Below are 21,442 nucleotides of genomic sequence, written 5' to 3' on the forward strand. Positions count from 1 at the left end.
TAAACTATTCCATTTGACTCATTGACAAAAGTCTTGCTAATAATTTAATATACTGAAATAATTATTCATTTACTGTGTTGTACAGACACATCTAGCAAAAGTGAAGATGTAAATGTTCACCAACTTCAATATCCCTCTCCTCCTCACCCCTGCAGTTAGATATCAGCCCTCCCTGCAGGGAGGGGTCACAAGGTGCTGTCCCAGTCCCTGAATTCCTTCCGTGAAAGACAGGATATATTCCTCCCTTACATGTCTAAAGCTTCATCAAAACTTAGTAGTCCTTCATCCCTACTAAAAGAAACTAATTAAATAGATTAGTTAACCTGATTTAGGGTTTCTCAGCCCAGGCCTTCACCATCTTGCACTCCGATGTTCATTATGAAAGTGACCTCTAAATGTCCTTTGCTAATAACCTTAAATAAATGCTACCAATTAGGGATTCAGGCCATATAGTACGCAAGGTTGGCATCATAGCCACCCAAGGATAGAGAAGAATGCAGAGCACACTAATATGTAGGTAATTGTATATTCTCCCAGGTAGGACATAGTATTGTGGGTCTTGCAAAAGAGAATTTCTTGTAAGTTTATACATCATACTTCAATCATTTTTTTTAAGTTTAATATCCTTGATAACAGTTTTATTCACAGGCAAAGAATCATACCATGGAATCTATCACTGGTCCTATTTTCTAAAGCATTAATTTTCTTTGTGATCTTGTCAGTTCTGAACAGGCTTTTATATTTCCCTTGACCTGTAGATAATAACACTCAATATGAAATTCCAGTAAGTGTCTGATCAATATTGTTAACACTTAGCTTAAAAAGAGAGACCTTTGGTCCCTTCAGAAGGTGGTTCTATTAAAGTATACCTACTGAAAAGCCTATGCTTTGAAAATAATTTTGCTCTATATTGTAATGTAGAATATTTGATATCCCAATTCTATGATTTCCCTCCCAATTATGTGTTTTAGTGGTCATCAGGATACATCTTGCAGGGATGTTCATAATAGCAGAAAAACTAAGACAAACAAACAAAAACCTAAACTCCACTGATAGGAGAGTGAATAATATTCAACCAATGGAATATTATACAAAGTTAAATGAATAAACTATTCCTATACATATGGATACACAGTTTACAAACTATATTGTATACAAAATATAAACTGCAGAAGACAAAATACATTATAATACTTACAAAGCTCATTAACAGCCAACCTAAGCCATATCATGTTTTATGTATTAAATATTACACAACACAGAGGAGGAGCAAGATGGCGGAGGAATAGGAGACCTAAATTTTGTCTGCTCCCAGGAATTCAGCTAGATAGGTATCAAACCATTCTGAATACCTACGAACTCAAGAGGAGATCGAAGAAAAGAATAGCAGCAACTCTCTGAACAGAAAAGTGACAACTTTCTGGGAGGTAAGACAGGCGGAGAAGTGAATCCAAGGTGATATTTGGGAAGATAGACAGCGAGGGGGGGAGCCTCCGTCAGCCGCTACCGGCAAGTGATAGAGCAGCAGAGCACAAAATCGGAACTTGTAGAAGTCTGCTCCACTGAGGGACATCACTCCAGTGGCTAAGCAGGGGGTGGAACGCCCATGGGGACAGTGTGGTCTCAGGACCCTCGGGGTCACAGAAGGACTGGGGGTGTATGAGTGCAGCAGAGCCCCAGGTATCGGAGTGGGGAAGCCAGCTGCAGAGACGGAGCCAAGGAGTGAGCTCTCAGCTCGGGGTTGCCATAAACCGTGATCCGTGGCACAGTGGGGCCACTGCTCTTCCAGCAGGGCCCAACAAGTGGCAGATCCAGGGAGACTCCCCTTCCTCCCCTGGGAGGAGCAGCATGGGAGCGCACCGCAGGGATCTGCTGGGTTTGGAGACTCCACATGGGGTCATGAGCCAGAGACAGAAATGCTTGGTTACAGGCCGGTGAGCACAGAGGGCGGCTGGAGACCGGGGAGACAGGAATGATTGACTGCTTTAATCTGGGGGCTCACTGAGGAGTGGAGCCCCGAGTTCTCGCCTCCTCCAGGACGGAGATTGGGAGGCCGCCATTTTCACTCTCCTCCTCCAAAGCTGTACGGAAAGCTTGCAGGGAGCTCACGAGAGCAAACCCGAGCAGATTGCTTAGCCCGGCCCCCTGCAAGGGCGAGGCAATTCCGCCTCTGGCAAAGACATTTGAGAACCACTGCAACAGGTCCCTCCCCCGGAAGATCAGCAAGAATATCCAGCCAAGACCAAGTTTACCGGTCAATGAGAACGGCAGAACTTCAGCACCCAGGGAATACAACACACAGAATTCGTGGCTTTTTTTCCCATGATTCTTTAGTCTTTCAAAGTTAATTTTTTTAATTTTCTTTATTTTTTCCTTTTCTATTTTTTAATTATTTTTCCCTTTCAACCAACATATCTTATCAATCCCTTTTTTAAAAATCTTTTTTATTTTTCATTTTTACAGTCATATTCTATCCCTTCATTGTAGTTAACCTTATTTTTTTTGTGTGTGTATATATATATATATGTTGTTCTCTCTTTAAAATTTTGGGATACAGTTTCTTCTAAAAGACCAAAGTATACCCTAAATCTCTAGTGTATGGCTTTGTTCTAGTATCCTGCCTGATCAAATTCTTTCCCCTCCTTTTTTTTGGTTCCTTTTTTAATTTCTCCTCTTTCTTTTTTTAACCAACTTCTTATCGATTCCTTTTATAAAATATTTTATAATTTTCATCTTTAAACTCATATTCCATTCCCTCATCATATTTTTTTTTTATTTTTTTTTTTAAGATTTTATTTATTTGTGAGAGAGAGAATGAGAGACAGAGAACATGAGAGGGAGGAGGGTGAGAGGGAGAAGCAGACTCCCTGCTGAGCAGGGAGCCTGATGTGGGACTCGATCCCAGGCCTCCAGGATCATGACCTGAGCCAAAGGCAGTCGCTTAACCAACTGAGCCACCCAGGCGCCCTCCCTCATCATATTTACCCTTATTTTTGTACATGTATAAGTTTCTCTTTCCTTAAAATTTTGGGAGGCAGTTTCTTCTAACAGACCAAAATACACCCAAAATCTAGTGTGTGGCACTGATCTATTCATCAGCCTGATCATATTTGCTCATATTCTTTTTTTTTTTTCCTTTTCCCTCTTTCCCTTTCTTTTCCCCCTGGTTTCGAGTCTCTTCTGATTTGTTTACTGTATATTTTTCTGGGATCAAAGTTACCCTGTTAGCATTTTGTTGTCTCATTCATCTATTCTCCTCTGGACAAAACGATAAGACAGAAAAACTCACCTCAAAAAAAAGAACAAGAGGCAGTACCAAATGCCAGGGACCTAATCAAAACAGACATTAGTAAGATGTCGGAACTAGAGTTCAGAATGACGATTATAAACATACTAGGTGGGGTGGAAAAAAGCATGGAAGATACTAGAGAATCCTTTTCTGGAGAAATAAAAGAACTAAAATCTAACCAAGTCAAAATCAAAAAGGCTATTAATGAGGTGTAATCAAAAATGGAGGCTCTAACTGCCAGGATAAATGAGGCAGAAGAGAGAATTAGCAAAATAGAAGACCAAATGATGGAGAATAAAGAAGCTGAGAAAACGAGAGATAAACAATTACTGGATCATGAGGGCAGAATTCGAGAGATAAGTGATACCATAAGATGAAACAATATTAGAATAATTGGGATCCCAAAAGAAAAAGAGAGAGAGGGGCAGAAGGTATATTGGAGCAAATTATAGCAGAAAACTTCCCTAATTTGGGGAAGGAACCAGGCATCAAAATCCAGGAGGCACAGAGAAACTCCTCAAAATCAATAAAAATAGGTCAATACCCTGACATCTAATAGTAAAACTTATGAGTCTCAGAGACAAAGAGAAAATCCTGAAAGCAGCTCGGGACAAGAGGTCTGTAACCTACAATGGTAGAAACATTAGATTGGCAACAGACCTATCCACAGAGACCTAGCAGGCCAGAAAGGACTGGCATGATATATTCAGAGCACTAAATGAGAAAAATATGCAGCCAAGAATATTATATCCAGCTAGACTGTCACTGAAAATAGAAGGACAGATAAAAAGCTTCCAGGACAAACAAAAACTAAAGGAATTTGCAAACACAAAACCAGCCCTACAAGAAATATTGAAAGGGGTCCTCTTAGCCTAAAAGTAACATAGACCATAAAGGAACACAGATAATATACAGTAACAGTCACCTAACAGGCAATACAATGGCACTAAATTCTTATCTTTCAGTAGTTACTCTGAATGTAAATGGGCTCAATGCCCCAATCAAAAGACACAGAGTATCAGATTGGATAAAAAAACAAGATCCATGGATATGCTGTCTGCAAGAGACTCATTTTAGACACAAAGACACCTCCAGATTGAAAGTGGGGGGGGTGGAAAACCATTTACCATGCTAATGGACATCAAAAGAAAGCTGGGGTGGCAATCCTTTATCAAACAAATTAGATTTCAAACGAAAGACTATAATAAGAGATGAGGAAGGACACTATATCATACTTAGAGGGTCTATCCAACAAGAAGATCTAACAATTGTAAATATCTATGCCCCTAACATGGGAGCAGCCAATTATATAAGCCAATTAATAAAAAAATCAAAGAAACACATCGACAACAATACGATAATAGTAGGGGACTTTAACATCACCCTCACTGAAATGGACAGATCATCTAAGTAGAAGATCAACAAGCGAATAAAGGCTTTAAATAACACAGTGAACCAGACGGACTTCAGAGATATATTCAGAACATTCCATCCCAAAGCAACAGAATACACATTCTTCTCTAGTGCCCAGTGACATTTTCCAGAATAGATCACATCCTAGGTCACAAGTCAGGTCTCAACTGGTACCAAAAGACTGGGATCATTCCCTGCATATTTTCAGACCACAATGCTTTGAAACTAGAACTCAATTACAAGAGAAAAGTTGGAAAGAACTCAAATACATGGAGGCAAAAGAGCATCCTACTGAAGAATGAATGGGTCAAGAGGAATTTAAAGAAGAATTTAAAAAATTCATGAAAACAAATGAAATGAAAATACAACTGTTCAAAATCTTTGGGATGCATCAAAGGCGGTCCTAAGAGGAAAGTATGTAGCAATATAAGCCTTTCTCAAGCAACAAGAAAGGTCTCAAATACACAATCTAACTCTACACCCAAAGGAGCTGGAGAAAAAACAACAAATAAAGCCTAAACCCAGCAGGAGAAGAGAAATAATAAACATCAGAGCAGAAATCGATGAAATAGAAACCAAAACAACAGTAGAACAGATTAATGAAACTAGGATCTGGTTCTTTGAAAGAATTAATAAGATTGATAAACCCCTGGCCAGATTTATCAAAAAGAAAAGAGAAACTACCCAAATAAATAAAAGCATGAATGAAAGAGGAGATATCATGACCAACAGCAAAGAAATACAAACAATTATAAGAGCATATTATGAGCAACTATATGCCAGCAAAAAGATAATCTGGAAGAAATGGATGCATTCCTAGAGATGTATAAACTACCAAAACTGAACCAGGAAGGAAAAAAACCCAGAACAGACCCATAACCACTAAGGAAATTGAAGCAGTAATAAAAAATCTCCCAACAAACAAGAGCCCAGGGCCAGATGGCTTCCGAGGGGAATTCTACCAAACATTTAAGAAAGAATTAATACCTATTCTTCTAAAACTGTTCAAAAAATAGAAATGGAAGGAAAACTTCCAAACTCTTTTTATGAGGTCACCATTACCTTGATCCCCAAACCAGACAAAGACCCCATCAAAAAGGAGAACTACAGACCAATATCCTTGATGAACATGGATGCAAAAATTCTCACCAAAATACTAGCCAATAGGATCCAACAGTACATTAAAAGGATTATTCACCACGACCAAGTGGGATTTATCCCTGGGCTGCAAGGTTGGTTCAACATCTGCAAATCAATCAATGTGATACAATACATTAATAAAAGACAGAACAAGAACCATATGATCTTCTCAATAGATGCAGAAAAAGCATTTGACAAAGTACAGCATCTTTTCTTGATTAAAACTCTTCACAGTGTAGGGATAGAGGGTACATACCTCAATATCATAAAAGCCATCTATGAAAAACCCACAGTGAGTATCATTCTCAATGGGGAAAAACTGAGAGCTTTCCCACTAAGGTCAGGAACATGGTAGGGATGCCCACTCTCACCACTGCTATTCAACACAGTACTAGAATTCCTAGCCACAGCAATCAGACAATAAAAAGAAATAAAAGGCATCTGAATCGGCAAAGAAGAAGTCAAACTCTCACTCTTTGCAGATGATAGGATACTTTATGTGGAAAGCCCAAAAGACTGCACCCCAAAACTGCTAGAACTCATACAGGAATTCAGTCAAGTGGCAGGATATAAAATCAATGCACAGAAATCAGTGGCATTCCTATACACGAAAAACAAGACAGAAGAAAGAGAAATTAAGGAATCGATCCCATTTACAATTGCACCCAAAACCATAAGATACCTAGGAATAAATCTAACCAAAGAGGCAAAGGATCTGTACTCAGAAAACTATAAAATACTCATGAAGGAAATTGAAGAAGACACAAAGAAATGGAAAAACGTTCCATGCTCATGGATTGGAAGAACAAATATTGTGAAGATGTCAATGCTACCTAGAGCAATCTACACATTTAATGCAATCCCTATCAAAATACCATCCACTTTTTTCTAAAAATGGGACAAATAATCCTAAAATTTGTATGCAACCAGAAAAGACCCCAAATAGCCAGAGAAATGTTGAAAAAGAAGCAAAGCTGGTGGCATCACAATTCCAGACTTCAAGCTCTATTAGAAAGCTGTAATCATCAAGACAGTATGGTACTGGCACAAAAAAGGACACATCGATCAATGGAACAGAATAGAGAACCCAGAAATGGACCCTCAACTCTATGGTCAACTAATCTTCGACAAAGCAGGAAAGAATGTCCAATGGAAAAAAGACAGTCTCTTCAACAAATGGTGTTGGGAAAATTGGACAGCCACATACAGAAGAGTGAAACTGGACCATTTCCTTACACCACACACAAAAATAGACTCAAAATGGATGAAAGACCTAAGTGTGAGACAGGAATCCATCAAAATCCTAGAGGAGAATACAGGTTGCAACCTCTTTGACCTCAGCTGCAGCAACTTCTTCCTAGAAACATTGCCAAAGGCAAGGGAAGCAAGGGCAAAAATGAACTACTGGGACTTCATCAAGATAAAAAGCTTTTGCACAGCAAAGGAAACAGTCAACAAAACCAAAAGACAACCGACAGAATGGGAGAAGATATTTGCAAATGAGATATCAGATAAAGGGCTAGTATCCAAAATCTATAAAGAACTTCTCAAACTCAACACCCAAAGAACAAATGATCCAATCAAGAAATGGGCAGAAGACATGAACAGACATTTTTCCAAAGAAGACATCCAAATGGCCAACAGACACATGAAGAAGTGCTCAACATCGCTCGGCATCAGGGAAATCCAAATCAAAACCTTAATGAGATACCACCTCACACCAGTCAGAATGGCTAAAATTAACAAGTCAGGAAACAATAGGTGTTGGCGAGGATGTGGAGAAAGGGGAACCCTCCTACACTATTGGTGGGAATGCAAGCTGGTGAAGCCACTCTGGAAAACAGTATGGAGGTTTCTCAAAAAGTTGAAAATAGATCTACCCTACGACCCAGCAATTGCACTAGTGGATATTTACCCCAAAGATACAAATGTAGGGATCCGAAGGGGTACGTGCATCCCCATGTTTATAGCAATATCCTTAATAGCCAAACTATGGAAAGAGCCAAGATGTCCATCAACAGATGAATGGATAAAGAAGATGTGGTATATATGTACAATGGAATATTATGCAGCCATGAAAAACAAAAACAAAAACAAAAACAAAAAACCCCGAAATCTTGCCATTTGCAGCAACATGGAGAGAACTAGAGGGTATTATGCTAAGCAAAATAAGTCAATCTGAGAATGACAAGTATCATACGATCTCACTGATATGAGGAATTCATAATCTCAGGGAACAAACTGAGGGTTGCTGGAGTGGTGGGGGGTGGGAGGGGTGGGATGGCTGGGTGATGGACATTGGGAGGGTATGTGCTATGGTGAGCGCTGTGAATTGTGTAAGACTGATGAGTCACAGACCTATACCTCTGAAACAAATAATACATTACATGTTAAAAAAAAAAAAGAAGATAGTAGGAAGGGAAAAATAAATGGGGGAAATTGGAAGGGGAGACGAACCATAAGAGACTATGGACTTTGAGAAACAAACTGAGGGTTTTAGAGGGGAGGGGGGTGGGGGGATGGGTTAGCCCGGTGATGGGTATTAAGGAGGGCATGTATTGAATGGAGCACTGGGTGTTATATGCAAACAATGAATCATGGAACACTACATCAAAAACTAATGATGTAATGTATGATGGCTAACATAACATAATAAAATTAAAAAAAAATTTTTTTTATTTAAAAAAAAAATAAATATTACACACACTTTATCTTTTTAAATACTAGTTTCTCCTAAGATTAATACCATTAAAAATATCCAGAGCTGAGATGCCTAATCAGCACTCTTGTCTTTTGTGAATGTAAACTCTAGAATTAAATTCATCAAGTCCGTGGGTTGTGCAATTAAAATACTATGGAAATTTGGAAAAGGTTCAGTTTACTCATACTTACTAAAGAATCTTTAGAGCTTCAATAGTACTTGGTAAAGGGGATGAAGTATTCTAAAATGAAGGGAATGGATGGTATATTCACACTACTTCAATTCAGGAAGGGAATAGACAATCAGATTTATTCAGTAATTTCCATTTCTAGCCACTATGCATTTTGTCCACATTATACATACATTAAGAATATTTGCTCAAAAACTAGGATTTTGGGGGCACCTGGGTGGTTCAGTCAGGTAATTGCCCAACTCTTGATTTTGGCTCAGGTCATGATCTCAGGGTCATGGGACTGAGCCCCACATCAGGCTCTGCACTCAGCAGGGAGTATGCTTCTCTCCCTCTCCCTTTGCCCCTGCTCTCTCTCTCAAAATAAATAAATAAATCTTTAAAAAAAAAAATCTTTAAAAATCCTTTAAAAAAAGGATTTTAATTTTACAAAATCTTTCCTGTTGTTTACCTATTTAACAATGACAGCCATAAGACCATAAATGAAATCATCATTATACATGGCTAATTTTGCAAAAACCTTGGACTTGAAGGCAGGCACATATATAAATAAGTATGAGATCAACTGTAATTTTAAAAAAAGATCTCATTCTCAAATGGATGCCTTTAATAACTGCACCTAGATCAATGTGTTAATTGACTCCATGGGAGAAATCCTTTCATGCTGTATATCAAATCGTCCTGTTGTACCATTAAAATATCTTACCATGTTATTTGCCAACTAGTCCTCAAGAAGGCTGGAAAAAAAACAATTGTACCTAAACAACTTGAATAATATTACAACTTTTTAATGAGTTATATTCAACTAAAATTAACAGGATTTCTACATCTTCCTAAAACCTATTTCTATTAATCCCAATCTTGCTGCAAACACAAAGAATTTCGAAGAGCATACTAAAAAAAATAGACAAGTTCATTTTTATATGTGGTAAAAAGCATCTTTTTTAAAAAGCTCATTAAGGCAGGGATTAACAACTAACTTTTTTTTAAAAGATATTTATTTATTATTTATTTATTCATTTTAGAGCCAGAGAGAGAAAGCACATGTGAGAATGGGAAGGGGCAGAGGGACAGGCAGAGAGAGAAACTCAAGCAGACCCCACACTGAGTGCAGAGCCCAATCTGGGGCTCAATCTCACAAACCTGAGATCACAACCAGAGTCGAAACCAAGAGTCGGACGCTTAACCAACTGTGCCAGTCAGGCGCCCCACAACTATCTTTTCACTTTAATCCTAACCTGTCCCCTTTCATCGAAGCACATGGGCACTTCTCTGCTTTCTCAGTTAGTGCCATTGTATTTTCACAGTAATGTCTCAGGCTAGGGAATTCTGATACCATAATCCAAGAGGCCAAACTCCCATGTCATCAACATAGCTGCCAACGTTCAGAGAACTTGCTCTGGGCATCCTGTTCATTGATTTAGGAAATCCCATTTCAAGAGAATCTTGCCTCATAAATCAGTTTTGATCTTCTCATTCCCAACGTTACCAAAAAATCTTTGGTTATAGTGGCCTAATTTCTGAGTCTAGAATAAACACTCACTCAAACCCTGCATCCTCAACCCACCTGTTTTACCTTTAAATTTCATTAAGCCTTTTAGTACCTTTTCACTGAAACTAATATATCCTAGATATGGTTAGGAAGAAGCATATAAAGCCTCAGGAAATTTCCCAATTAAGTGCAACTTTACTTTTTTGCTTAAACAACCTGCAAAACGTTTTGCCAAGAGTTCAAGGAAACATCCTATAATATAACTACCTTCTGAAGAAAAAATTATATCCATGCTTTAAAACAAATAACATTACAGCAATAACACTGCTACATTAAACTACTTAAACTAATGATGGCTAAGCTATACCAGGAACTTGCTTGGGTTTCATTCATTCATTTATTTATTCATTTATTCAACAAATACCTCTTGAGTGTCTATTACATGGCAGGTCCAGTCTCTGGGGAAATAGCACAGAATACGCAGCAAGACCACTGTTCTCATGGACTTTACAGTCTAATCCAGTAAAGGTGGCAACAAATAAATAAATAACGAAGAAAATATTAGCAAGAATTTTCTAGATGTTGATAGAAAATGGCTGGGAGGCTACACTAGATGGGGCGGTCAGGGAAAATATTTCCGAGGAAGAGGAGGAAATGATTGGGAAGCAGCACTGGGAAACACAGAAGACACACCCACCTTTCCTACAGGGCCTGAGACATGTGGGTTAGCAACAGAAAAAAATTTTTTCCTCCAGAAGGTTCCTGGGAGGTAGTGTTATTGAATGGTAGTCACATTTCAGTCAGGTTTTACAAGAAGGTAAAGAGAACAATCAGAGAATAGGCTGAGAGTATGTGAAATTTACTGAGGAGATCCCGAGTTCCCAGGAGCACAGAGGAAAAGGTTGAACTCGTGAGACTGATAATTTCTTTTTTTATTAAAAAAATTTTTTCGAGGTTAATAAGTAATTTCTGAAGTATTACCTGTTTATCACCTTACCTGTGTTTCCTTTTGCAATACACCAGAAGATTATCAAAAAGAAAAAACACCCGTTCTTGAATATTTCCAGAAGAAATTTTCAATAAGACGCCACACATTAGCATCTCAGTGCAGGTGTCGGTGACGTTGGATCCCTAGGTCAAAAAAAAAAAAAAAAAAATGGAGACAATGTTTGATTACTTAACAGAAACTTCTGTGTGTAATTCTACTTCTCCTTAAAAGTCTGTTTGTTTTTATTTCAAGATACAATATATGGACAGAAGTTGAAACACCATAAATATTTATACATTGGATGGAGGTCTCCTTGCCTCCCAGACTCCTGGTCAGTCTGAGCAGATACAACTGTGGCTAAGAGATTCTGTGTCTTCTTTTAGCTTTCTTACACATGTATGCATACATAAACATGGATGATACATGTTACTATGTTCTTTTAAAAGGAGATGATTTCAAAGTGATGCATAACATTCATGTCCCTAGTACTCCTCTCCTTCTCCTCTCTTTCCCTGGTATGGGAAAAGAGTTCCATGGATACATCACAAAGTACACGAAGTTCTCTAAATTTTTAGCGGGTCTCAATTTATTTATCCACTCCTAGGATTGATAGGAAGAAAAAAGAAGAAATTAAAGGGGGGGAAAAAACTATTTAAAGAGAGCAACCTTCCATAGTCTTTTACCCAAGTTAAAAGTTAGCATAGGCATGCTCATTCATTAAATAAGCCTTCACTGATTGCACACTAAGGTCAGATGATTAGTGACAAAACTGGGTCTTAACACAAGCGCTAACCATTGAGAGGAGCCACAAGATGGAAGGAGCCTGAATCGCAAACAGAGGAAAGGTGCACAATGAAGCAGAGCACAAGCATTGGATTGTTGTGTGAGCTGATCAAAAACATCTAATTTGAGCCATTATAAATGTGGCCGTCTATTTGTCTCTACAACCTAAACTATCACAACTAATGCACTGAGTTAGACAAAAAAGAAAAAAAAAAGTTTTACGTAGATAGCTGTTAAGTATGCTCTGCAAGAATACTTCTATTTTCATTATGTCTGGGGATTCTTAAATCCAGGGATAAATTTCTGACTCTTTTTAAACTTAATGCTTTTATTTTTTATTTTTGATATTTAACAATCAGACCATTAATTTCGTACTTCCACAGTAATCATTGATAATAGTTTTTCTGATTGATTATAAAAATTTAAATTATGGTGACAACTGATAACTGTCAATAAGAAACTTCCCAAATTGGAAATTAAACGAATGTGATTGTGTTGAGTGTCTATATTACACACACATTTTATTTATTTTTTATTTTTTTATTTTTTACTAACTTTATTTTTTTAAAGATTTTATTTATTTATCTGTCAGAGAGAGGGGGGAGAGAGAGAACACAAGCAGGGGGAGCAGTAGAGGAGGGGGAGAAGCAGACTCCCCGCTGAGCAGGGAGCCCAACGTGGGGCTCGATCCCAGGACCCCGGGATCATGACCTGAGCCGAAGGCAGACGCTTAACCGACTGAGCCACCCAGGCATCCCTACGTACACATTTTATTTTTTGTTTTTATGTTTAACTTAAGTGTTTTGTTTTATTAAGTTTTTTTATTTTAATTCCAGGAGAGTTAACATACAGTGTTATACTAGTTTCAGGTGGCACAATATAGTGACTCAGCGATTCCATACCTTATTCAGTGCTCATCATGATAAGTGTACTCTTAATCCCCTTCACTTCTTTCACCTATCCCCCCACCCACTCCCCTCTGGTGACCAGCCATTATAAAATATTTTAGATTTAAGACATTTCCTTTCTTTTTTTTCTTTCATCACAAAGGTGGACATATAATTAGAGATCTATTAAAAATTTACACAATTTCATATCCTTCATCATGTGATAATTAAGTAAAAACTGTCATCAAATTTGAATATAAATCCCAATTTCAGTGGCAACGATTTCTTATTTAAATACTATCCCTACCTCAGAAAAAAATTAAGATAGAATAGTATTAAAAATGTAAACAAGGAAACATCACATTGATTCTTGCACAGGGAACTATACGATGTTATGAAAGTGGCTTTACTGGTAACAATTTTACAAAAGGTACAAAATACTTCACCTTAGACTATTTCTCATAGTAGCCCAAAAAAGTAAAGCAAAGAAGCTAACTTATCTTATTAAATGGTAACTGCAGATGTTTTTCTAATTTGCATATTAACCAGTCTTCCAAGTAAGTTCCCAATATAATTATAGGTAGGTATTAGTAGATGTCTTCCTACTTGACAAAAATCTTTTTTTTTTTAAAGATTTTATTTATTTGAGAGAGGGAGAGAGCGAGCAAGCACGAGTGGTGGGGAGGGGCAGAGGGACAGGGAGAGAGAGAAGCAGGCTCCCCGCTGAGCAGGGTGGCAGATGCACAGGGCTCGATCCAGGACCATGAAATCATGACCTGAGCCAAAACCAACTTAATCGACTGAGCCACCCAAACACCCCCATACTTGAGAGAAATCTTAACCATACATTTCCGCCTTGTTTGTGATTATAATCTTTATTAATAAATATAAGAAGAATTTAACGTAAATTAGTATAGTGGTTAGAGGTCATTTATTCCATCCCCTTAAACAGTTTCACAGGAGATATTGTTCAAGCTCTGAAGAACTCACGAGACCTAATGTGTAAAATAAAAAATAGGTATATTATTCTTGATCATAAAAATACCTGATATCCACACCGAATGTTCCCATAAGTATGGCCAACACAATCTCCCTTTGTAAACTTCCTAACTGGAAAGCTGTATTATAATCAGAAAGAATCTGACACAAGTAAAAAAAAAAACTCACAACCAGACAGTCACAGAGGAAAGGACACGATTGCTGACCACCACTGAGAGTTTGACCACTGACCATACCCCGGGGCCTTTTCCCTGTCTTTGTCTTCCTGTGACCTGTCTGCATGTTATTTGAATTGCTCTCCACCGTCAAATTCTTGTTTGTTCATATCTTTTATCTTGTCAGTGCCACCAACACTTTCTAATGAAGTCACGCTTCCTAATGAAGTCACGCTTCCCAGTTAAGAAAAACTGTCTCCTGTCCTGTGAACAGACTGAATTGAAGAGCAGGGCCATGCTAGCTAGCTAGCTTCCCATAGGTCAGGTGTTGGAGAGACTGAGCACTGCCCGTCAGCAGCTGTATCTTTGATTTCTAATAAAAAAGCCAATTTTATAGCAGGAAGCTTGCTCAGACGGTCGCATTAGACAAGTCAGAGGCATGCCTGGACTATTAGAGGAGGGCCTTCAACAGAACGTATAGATGGGGCTGCAGTTGTTCATTTATATACCAAGAGGAGAGAGGGAGGGAGAGAGAGAGAAAGAGAGAGAGCAGAAAAAAGGTAGGAAGGAAGCGGGGAGGGCGGGGAGGATATCTTGGTGAACTAGACTTAAGAATTAGAGCAGTTTGAAAGCAAAGAGCTAGCACAATCTACCACCGGGACAAGACCATCCAAAGTCTATCTGTCTCACTGTGTGTCTCTCTCTCCTTGCTCTCTCTTTTCTCAGCTTCCACTACAAACAAATCACATTTCTGAATGACTCCTTTGATTCTGTAGCTATGTTCATGCCTTCTAACCAACGTAGAAGGGTGCCTGGGTGGCTCAGTTGGTTAAACGACTGCCTTCGGCTCAGGTCATGATCCTGGAGTCCCGGGATCGAGTCCCGCATCGGGCTCCCTGCTCAGCGGGGGGTCTGCTTCCCCCTCTGCCCTCTTCCCTCTTGTGCTCTCTGTCTCTCATTCTCTCTCTCTCAAATAAATAAATAAATAAATCTAACCAACGTAGAAAAGGAAAATAGTACTTAATTTATTCACAGAATTAACAGACAATATATATAAAACTCCCAGCACAATGCCTAGCACAGAAAAGGACTCAATAAAGGCTAGTACAATTAACATTGCTGGTTTTAAAGATGATTTTCTTCTTCAAGGAGACTTCACTTATTTCTGACCTCTGCTGTGGTTCACTCTATGTTGATTTTTATGCTTTAACTCGTTGAAGACAGTGTTATTTCTGATTCTCTAGTTTTTGAGGGTAGACACATCTTGTTGCCTCAGAGAACACTGACTTTTGCCCTGACAAAAAAAGGCCTTCTAGCCTATTCTTGAAAACTTCTAGTAAAATTAAGTTCATTCCCTCTTAAGAAAGCTATTTCTTTACTTAGCCACTCTACTTAGTAGAAAGATTTTTCTAATCGTAGAACCAAATTCTACTTCCCTTTCTACTCACTGACTCTACTTCTGCCTCCTGGGAGTAGAGGAATACCCTCTTCATTATGACAGACCTGGCCCTCCAGTATCTGAAAACAGCCAGTACACTTCCCTTCTGCCTTCCAAGCTAGATAACTAGCATTGCTTTTGACCATTCATCCTATGGCTTGATTTGAGAAACCTGCAAGATCCCTGAAGTCCTCCTCTGAACCTTCTCCAGTTTGTCAGGGTCTCCCTTAATATGGAACACCTCTAGAAGTGAGCACAACCACTCGGATGTGAGCTGGCAAATAAATCAGATAGTGATTTATTTATTTATTTATTTATTTATTTATTTATTTATTTATTTATTTTATTATTACTCCAGTCCCCTACAATACGTATCTTGATACCATAAGATTATATTAGCACATTTATGGCAATCCCATCTTACAATTAATTCAAAGTGCTCCATTAGTCAGCAAAGCATCTCAATCATTTTCCTCTATCGTATACTTAAATAGTTTGACTTTTGAATGATTGAGCAAAATCATTGAGCAAACTCTCAAACCCCTCACTAATATATAAATACATTGTGTTTTGGGGCACCTGAGCCGGGGCACCCACTCAGTCGGTTAAGCATTTGCCTTCAGCTCAGGTCATGATCCCAAGGTCCTAGGATGGAGCCCTGTGTCAGGTTCCCTGCTCAGTGGGGAGCCTGCCTCTCCCTGCCCACCACTCATGCTCTCTCTCGCTATCTCTCTCTCAAATAAATAAAAATTTTTTAAAAATCTTTAAAAAAGGGGGCTCCTGGGTGGCTCTCCGTTGGTTAAGCAACTGCCTTCGGCTCAGGTCACGATCCCGGAGTCCCAGGATCGAGTCCCGCACTGGGCTCCCTGCTCAGCAGGGAGTCTGCTTCTCCCTCTGACCCTCGTGCCTCTCATGCTCTCTTTCTCTCATTCTCTCTCTCTCAAGTAACTAAGTAAAATCTTAAAAAAAAATTTAAAATTAAAGAAAACCTTAAAAAAATACATTATGTTTAAGTCATTATCATAGGTTCCCATTAGCTCCTAGCTCCTGATCAAAAATCAGAATAAGATTAATTGACCTCTGTGAGGGCAACACTTCTTTTCATAACAACCCAAAGTATCTGTTTAATAATCTATTAATGAAATTTTGTGGGATAATGACATCAAGCCCAACCATCTTGTTATGCTTCAAAGTATATCTCACAATATAAACATAACATCACTCATATTATATTTTACTAAATCCTACTGAGACATTTCTATCACTGAGGTGAGATGTCTTTAATAGTTAACAGCAAACTTTAAGAATTAGTACAGTATCTACCTTTACTATCTTCTACCATAGTAATCTACTATTACCACATGAAATCTCTTCAGTGAATAATTAAATAATTCCCAGAGGACTGCTTATGCAACTTAAAGGAATCTGTGTCGAACATACACATTTGTCTAAAAAACTCCTAAAAGAATGGCCTGTAGCATTTCTCTTTATACCACGTGTATCTCATAGATGATAAAGAATAACCATTGTGTTCTTGATTTACCATGATTGAATCTGTGCATGATTTCTAGGACAGTGGCAGCTAGAAATCATTAAGAATTTTTTAACCACAGATATGTACAATTTTATAAATATTGAAGAAAATTTGACCAAGTGTATATACAGTCTTCTGTATAGTCATGATGTGCCTCTCACTTCAAATCCATCCCAAGTACAAATAGATAATTAATAAGTGTCTCTTTTTAAATAATGCTGTGGCATAGTTTCCCCTCGCTTACATGATAAATCTACCTTTCTCTGTAGTAAAAAAATAATAATAATCTCACAACTTTATCTTTAAAGTAAATGAAATTTATGATATTTTGAAACTACATGCGATTTTTTTTTTCATTTACCTAGAAATGCCAGGAAAGTTTCTAGAGAGTTAGGAATAAAGAAGTCAAGCTACAAAATTCATAGGAGAAATTGAAATAAAGTATGGCTATGAGCATCAGATTGCTAGGTAAGAGTCAGGAGCACTAAAGTCTATGAAAATGACAATGTCAGATGAGTGAACTAGAAAATAACAAATGTGGAAGCAGTAAAACTAGCCAGGCAGATCATCAGAAGAGAGCAAAGCCTCTAGGGCAATGGTTCTCAAAGTTTATAGAGTTTGGGAGACACACTTGATGGGCTTCTTAAAATTCCCAGGTTCAGAGATTGAAACTGAGTAAAGGTGGGGAAGGTCCCAGGTCATTCCAGTAAATGCTGCTGCATGTAGTATTCTGTCAACGTTCCAAGTAAAACTGCTTTGGAGGCTTTGAGTACCTGAATCCAGGTGCTCAAGGGCATAGTACGGCAACCCTGTGACATGGAGATTGAGGTGAGCACAGGTCTCTGCCCGAGGTAGTCCTGACTGCTCCCCAGTGCCCACAGCAGACAGGCGTTGATCATGTTAACATGCTTGCAAATACACCACATGGTCACCTGTGGTACATTTCATCACTGGTGAATATTCACTTAAACCTGAATAATGTGACATAACTAGTTAGTATTTTATCTTCATTTTGAAAATCGATGCTCATTTTTAAATCTAGAAATCTATTCTCTGGAAATCTGTATTTAGTCATTGAACAACCATGTATGATAAACGCCTTTCTCAAGATGAATACTAAAGTCAGGCTTTTAACATTTCTACAACACACCAAACAATGTGTTAAACATTTTCTCCTGGTATAAATCTCTAGCAAGTTGGCTTCTCTGTTCGTAAAGTTTTAGGAAGAAAGAGGGAGAGAGAGAGAGAGGGAGGGAGGGAGGGATGGGGGAGGGAGGAAGGAGGGAGGGAAGGAAGGAAGGAAGGAAGGAAGGAAGAAAGAGAGAAAGGAGGAAGGAAGGAAGGAAGGTAAAAGAAAGGGAAAGATGTTTAGTTAAATCAGCTTTGCACAGTGTTTCATGGGTCACCGTGTAGATGTTGAAGGCAGCAGATTATTTCACTGGGGAAAAAAAAAAAAACTGAAAAAACCTGAACTATAGAAATATCTTTACAAAGATGGAATTTCATGTGACTGTGAAAAAAAATACTGCCCATGAAAATAAGCTACTTTAACAGTACAGTGATACATCACAGAGTCATAAACCAACATTTGAGAGGTAAGATGTAAAAGAATTATTTTTAAAAAGTAAGAGGGCCTGTATAAATCATTAATTTTGAACTACCCTAAAGCCATTACACATAATGTGATATGTACATGTACATATTCAATGCAGATATTTTTAAGTAATGTGTTTACCCATATGATTCAGAGTTCTGCTGTCTTAGCAATCCCTTAAAAAATAAATAACCAAAATAATGTACTTTTATCATCTAGATGATTTATCTTTTTTAACACACATTTCCCTTTAGGAAGTGACATTTATCATGTAAAATCATGCTTATGATGAATTATATATATAGAATTAAATACAGCAAAACCCCAGCCAGGAAGTTCCATGGATGGTTCTAATCCTGACTGCTTTCATTAAATCAGGAAAGGAAGGCTGACTGACAGTTCAAGGTGAGAAGTAACCATCCACAAGTAACTGTGGCCAGGGGTGGGAGTCGACTTCATCCAGTGCCTCTCCTTCCAAAAGCTTCTCTTTCTACTCCAGCCTGTAGAAACCTATGTCATCCTGCCTCCTTCACCATGGCCCCGTCACGTGCAAAGGGGAACTACAGTGAGGGAAGCCCATCTGTGTATGTCCTCAGACAAAACAAACAGAACCCGCAACTATGAAAATCCATTCACAGAGACTGAATTTCAAACAATGGCACAGTGTTCCACTCTAACTTGAGGAAATAAAAAATCTTGCATGGTATATATTTGTAAACCATAATCCAGAACAGGATGCTTAAGAGGATTAGAGAACATCAAAGTACCAGAAAAATGTAACAAATAACAGAACTAGGTCAGAATCACTGCTACTAACCAAAAGAGCCAAAAATATCAAAAAATAGTGAGCAGCCACTGACAATTATTTTTTTTATTTTTATTTTTTTTTTAAGATTTTATTTATTTATTTGAGAGAGAGAGAATGAGAGAGACAGAACACATGAGAGGGGATAGGGTCAGAGGACGAAGCAGACTCCCCGCCGAGCAGGGAGCCCGATGTGGGACTCGATCCAGGAACTCCAGGATCATGACCTGAGCCGAAGGCAGTCGCTTAACCAACTGAGCCACCCAGGCGCCCAGCCACTGACAATTAATACATAACTACAATATAACTATATCTGTGTTTAATTACCGCCCAACCCGCTATGTATGAGACACTGTCCTAGATGCCAGAGACTCAAGGCATGAGACATGACCCTTGTTCCCGATACTTGTGGAAGAAACGGGTATGTAAACATAGAATTAAATGCAGTGTGATCACTGCAATAATACAGCATTAATAAAATCAGAGTTGGCATGAATTAACAGTGATGGATATTAGGGATAGCTGTGTGTTTATGATTATTTAGGTTTATCATTAACTACATAGTTCATACCATGCTGCGGTTTCAGGTTTCAATCATTCTCCAGGGATTTTCTTTGTCAAATTTACAAAGCACACCATTTAAATATCACCAAAATGGTGAAAAGATCAGTGTGAAATGGATGAACAAACAATGACCTCAGTCACTAAGGCCAGGACTCGGCAGTCCGTGTTGGCAACACTCCTCACCAAAGGCCCCTCTTCCCACTGTGGGTGCCTCATGGTCCAAGATCCAGCAAGAAAATAGTAACGATTCAGAATCGAATTTGTGAAGAAGCTGAATAATTTTGATTCTATAATTTGAGGTAGGTAATCAGCTGCCAATTATACAGTCAGCATTCATGAAAAACTATTAACTTTCAAAGCTCCATTACAGAATTTAATGTGGAAGTCTGAAGAATTTTCTTTTCTCTCTTTTTTTTTTAAAGATTTTATTTATTTATTTGAGAGAGAGAATGAGATAGAGAGCATGAGAGGGGGGAGGGTCAGAGAGAGAGGCAGAGTCCCTGCTGAGCAGGGAGCCCGACGTGGGACTCGATCCCGGGACTCCAGGATCATGACCTGAGCCGAAGGCAGTCGCCTAACCAACTGAGCCACCCAGGTGCCCCTGGAAGTCTGAAGAATTTTCATAGGTGGACACTAGTTAGGTGCCAAAGTATGCTTTCAGAAAATGACGACACCCAGAAAAGACAGTCAGAAGCGTGTGTATTTATTTTATGGCTCCTTTTCTAATTTCCAGTATTTCTTCAAACACTAAAATCATGATTTATGAAGCACTGCAATAATAGGACAAATCTCCGCCTCTGAGCAGACCTAATAAAAATAATATTGCTAAATCATATCTGGACTATTTGAAAGGTTAAATCTTTTCATGTTAACAAGTTCTCTTAATAGGTTATATAAAGGTTCATTATGGATTCTTTGCAGCTATGAGGTGGCAAAAATCATTATAATAGGAAACTATTCACTAATTATCTGACCCCATTGTTGGCTCTCCCTGCTTAACACCAGAGTCTACCTCATTCATCTTGTCAACTAAATGTTGAATGTCAGTACCATAAAAACACAGACTGCAGAGAGAAGGCATAATCTTGGCAAAGATGAAAGATGACAGGAGGCCTTGAAACTTCCCCCAATCGTATGCAAAGCACTGACAGATGAAGATCTGACAAGAGCTAGACCCACTCACTGTGGAAGAAAATTGACAAGAATGACAACTACTAGATGGGCGTTTCATAAGAGAATGGTTTCAATATCAAAGGAGTGTCTCAAGAAAATGAATGAAGCATTTGAATATTCTTTCAAAAAATCTTTTAAAACTACTAGAAAAGTTAAACATGAAATGAAGAATACCACATCATTTTATCATATAATGTCATAAAATGTATGCCCCCACCCACAAGAGATTCAGCATTTGATTCACTCTTTTTGAGATTCAATTTATTAACTGAAGTTATAACCTAGATTCTGTCATAT

At 38.3% G+C, this 21,442-nt stretch overlaps 1 protein-coding gene across 7 annotated transcripts in view; it reads right to left on the reverse strand.

Annotated features, from left to right (window-relative positions):
- Positions 1-21,442, reverse strand: part of PREX2 (phosphatidylinositol-3,4,5-trisphosphate dependent Rac exchange factor 2) — a 303,757-nt gene that overhangs the window by 197,900 nt on the left and 84,415 nt on the right. For all 7 annotated transcript variants that reach the window (XR_006794332.3, XM_064588242.1, XM_064588240.1 and 4 more), the window contains exon 7: positions 11,223-11,356. Coding sequence is in view for 6 of the 7 variants with exons in the window: in XM_064588242.1 (XP_064444312.1) it covers positions 11,223-11,356 (134 nt within the window). In the remaining variant the exon portion in view is untranslated. The remainder of the gene's footprint in view (positions 1-11,222; positions 11,357-21,442) is intronic.

Source organism: Mirounga angustirostris, unplaced genomic scaffold (genome assembly GCF_029215605.1).
Source record: "Mirounga angustirostris isolate CCGP_5_RB_7025 unplaced genomic scaffold, mMirAng1.0.hap1 SCAF_4, whole genome shotgun sequence".
Classification (NCBI taxonomy): Eukaryota; Metazoa; Chordata; class Mammalia; order Carnivora; family Phocidae; genus Mirounga; species Mirounga angustirostris.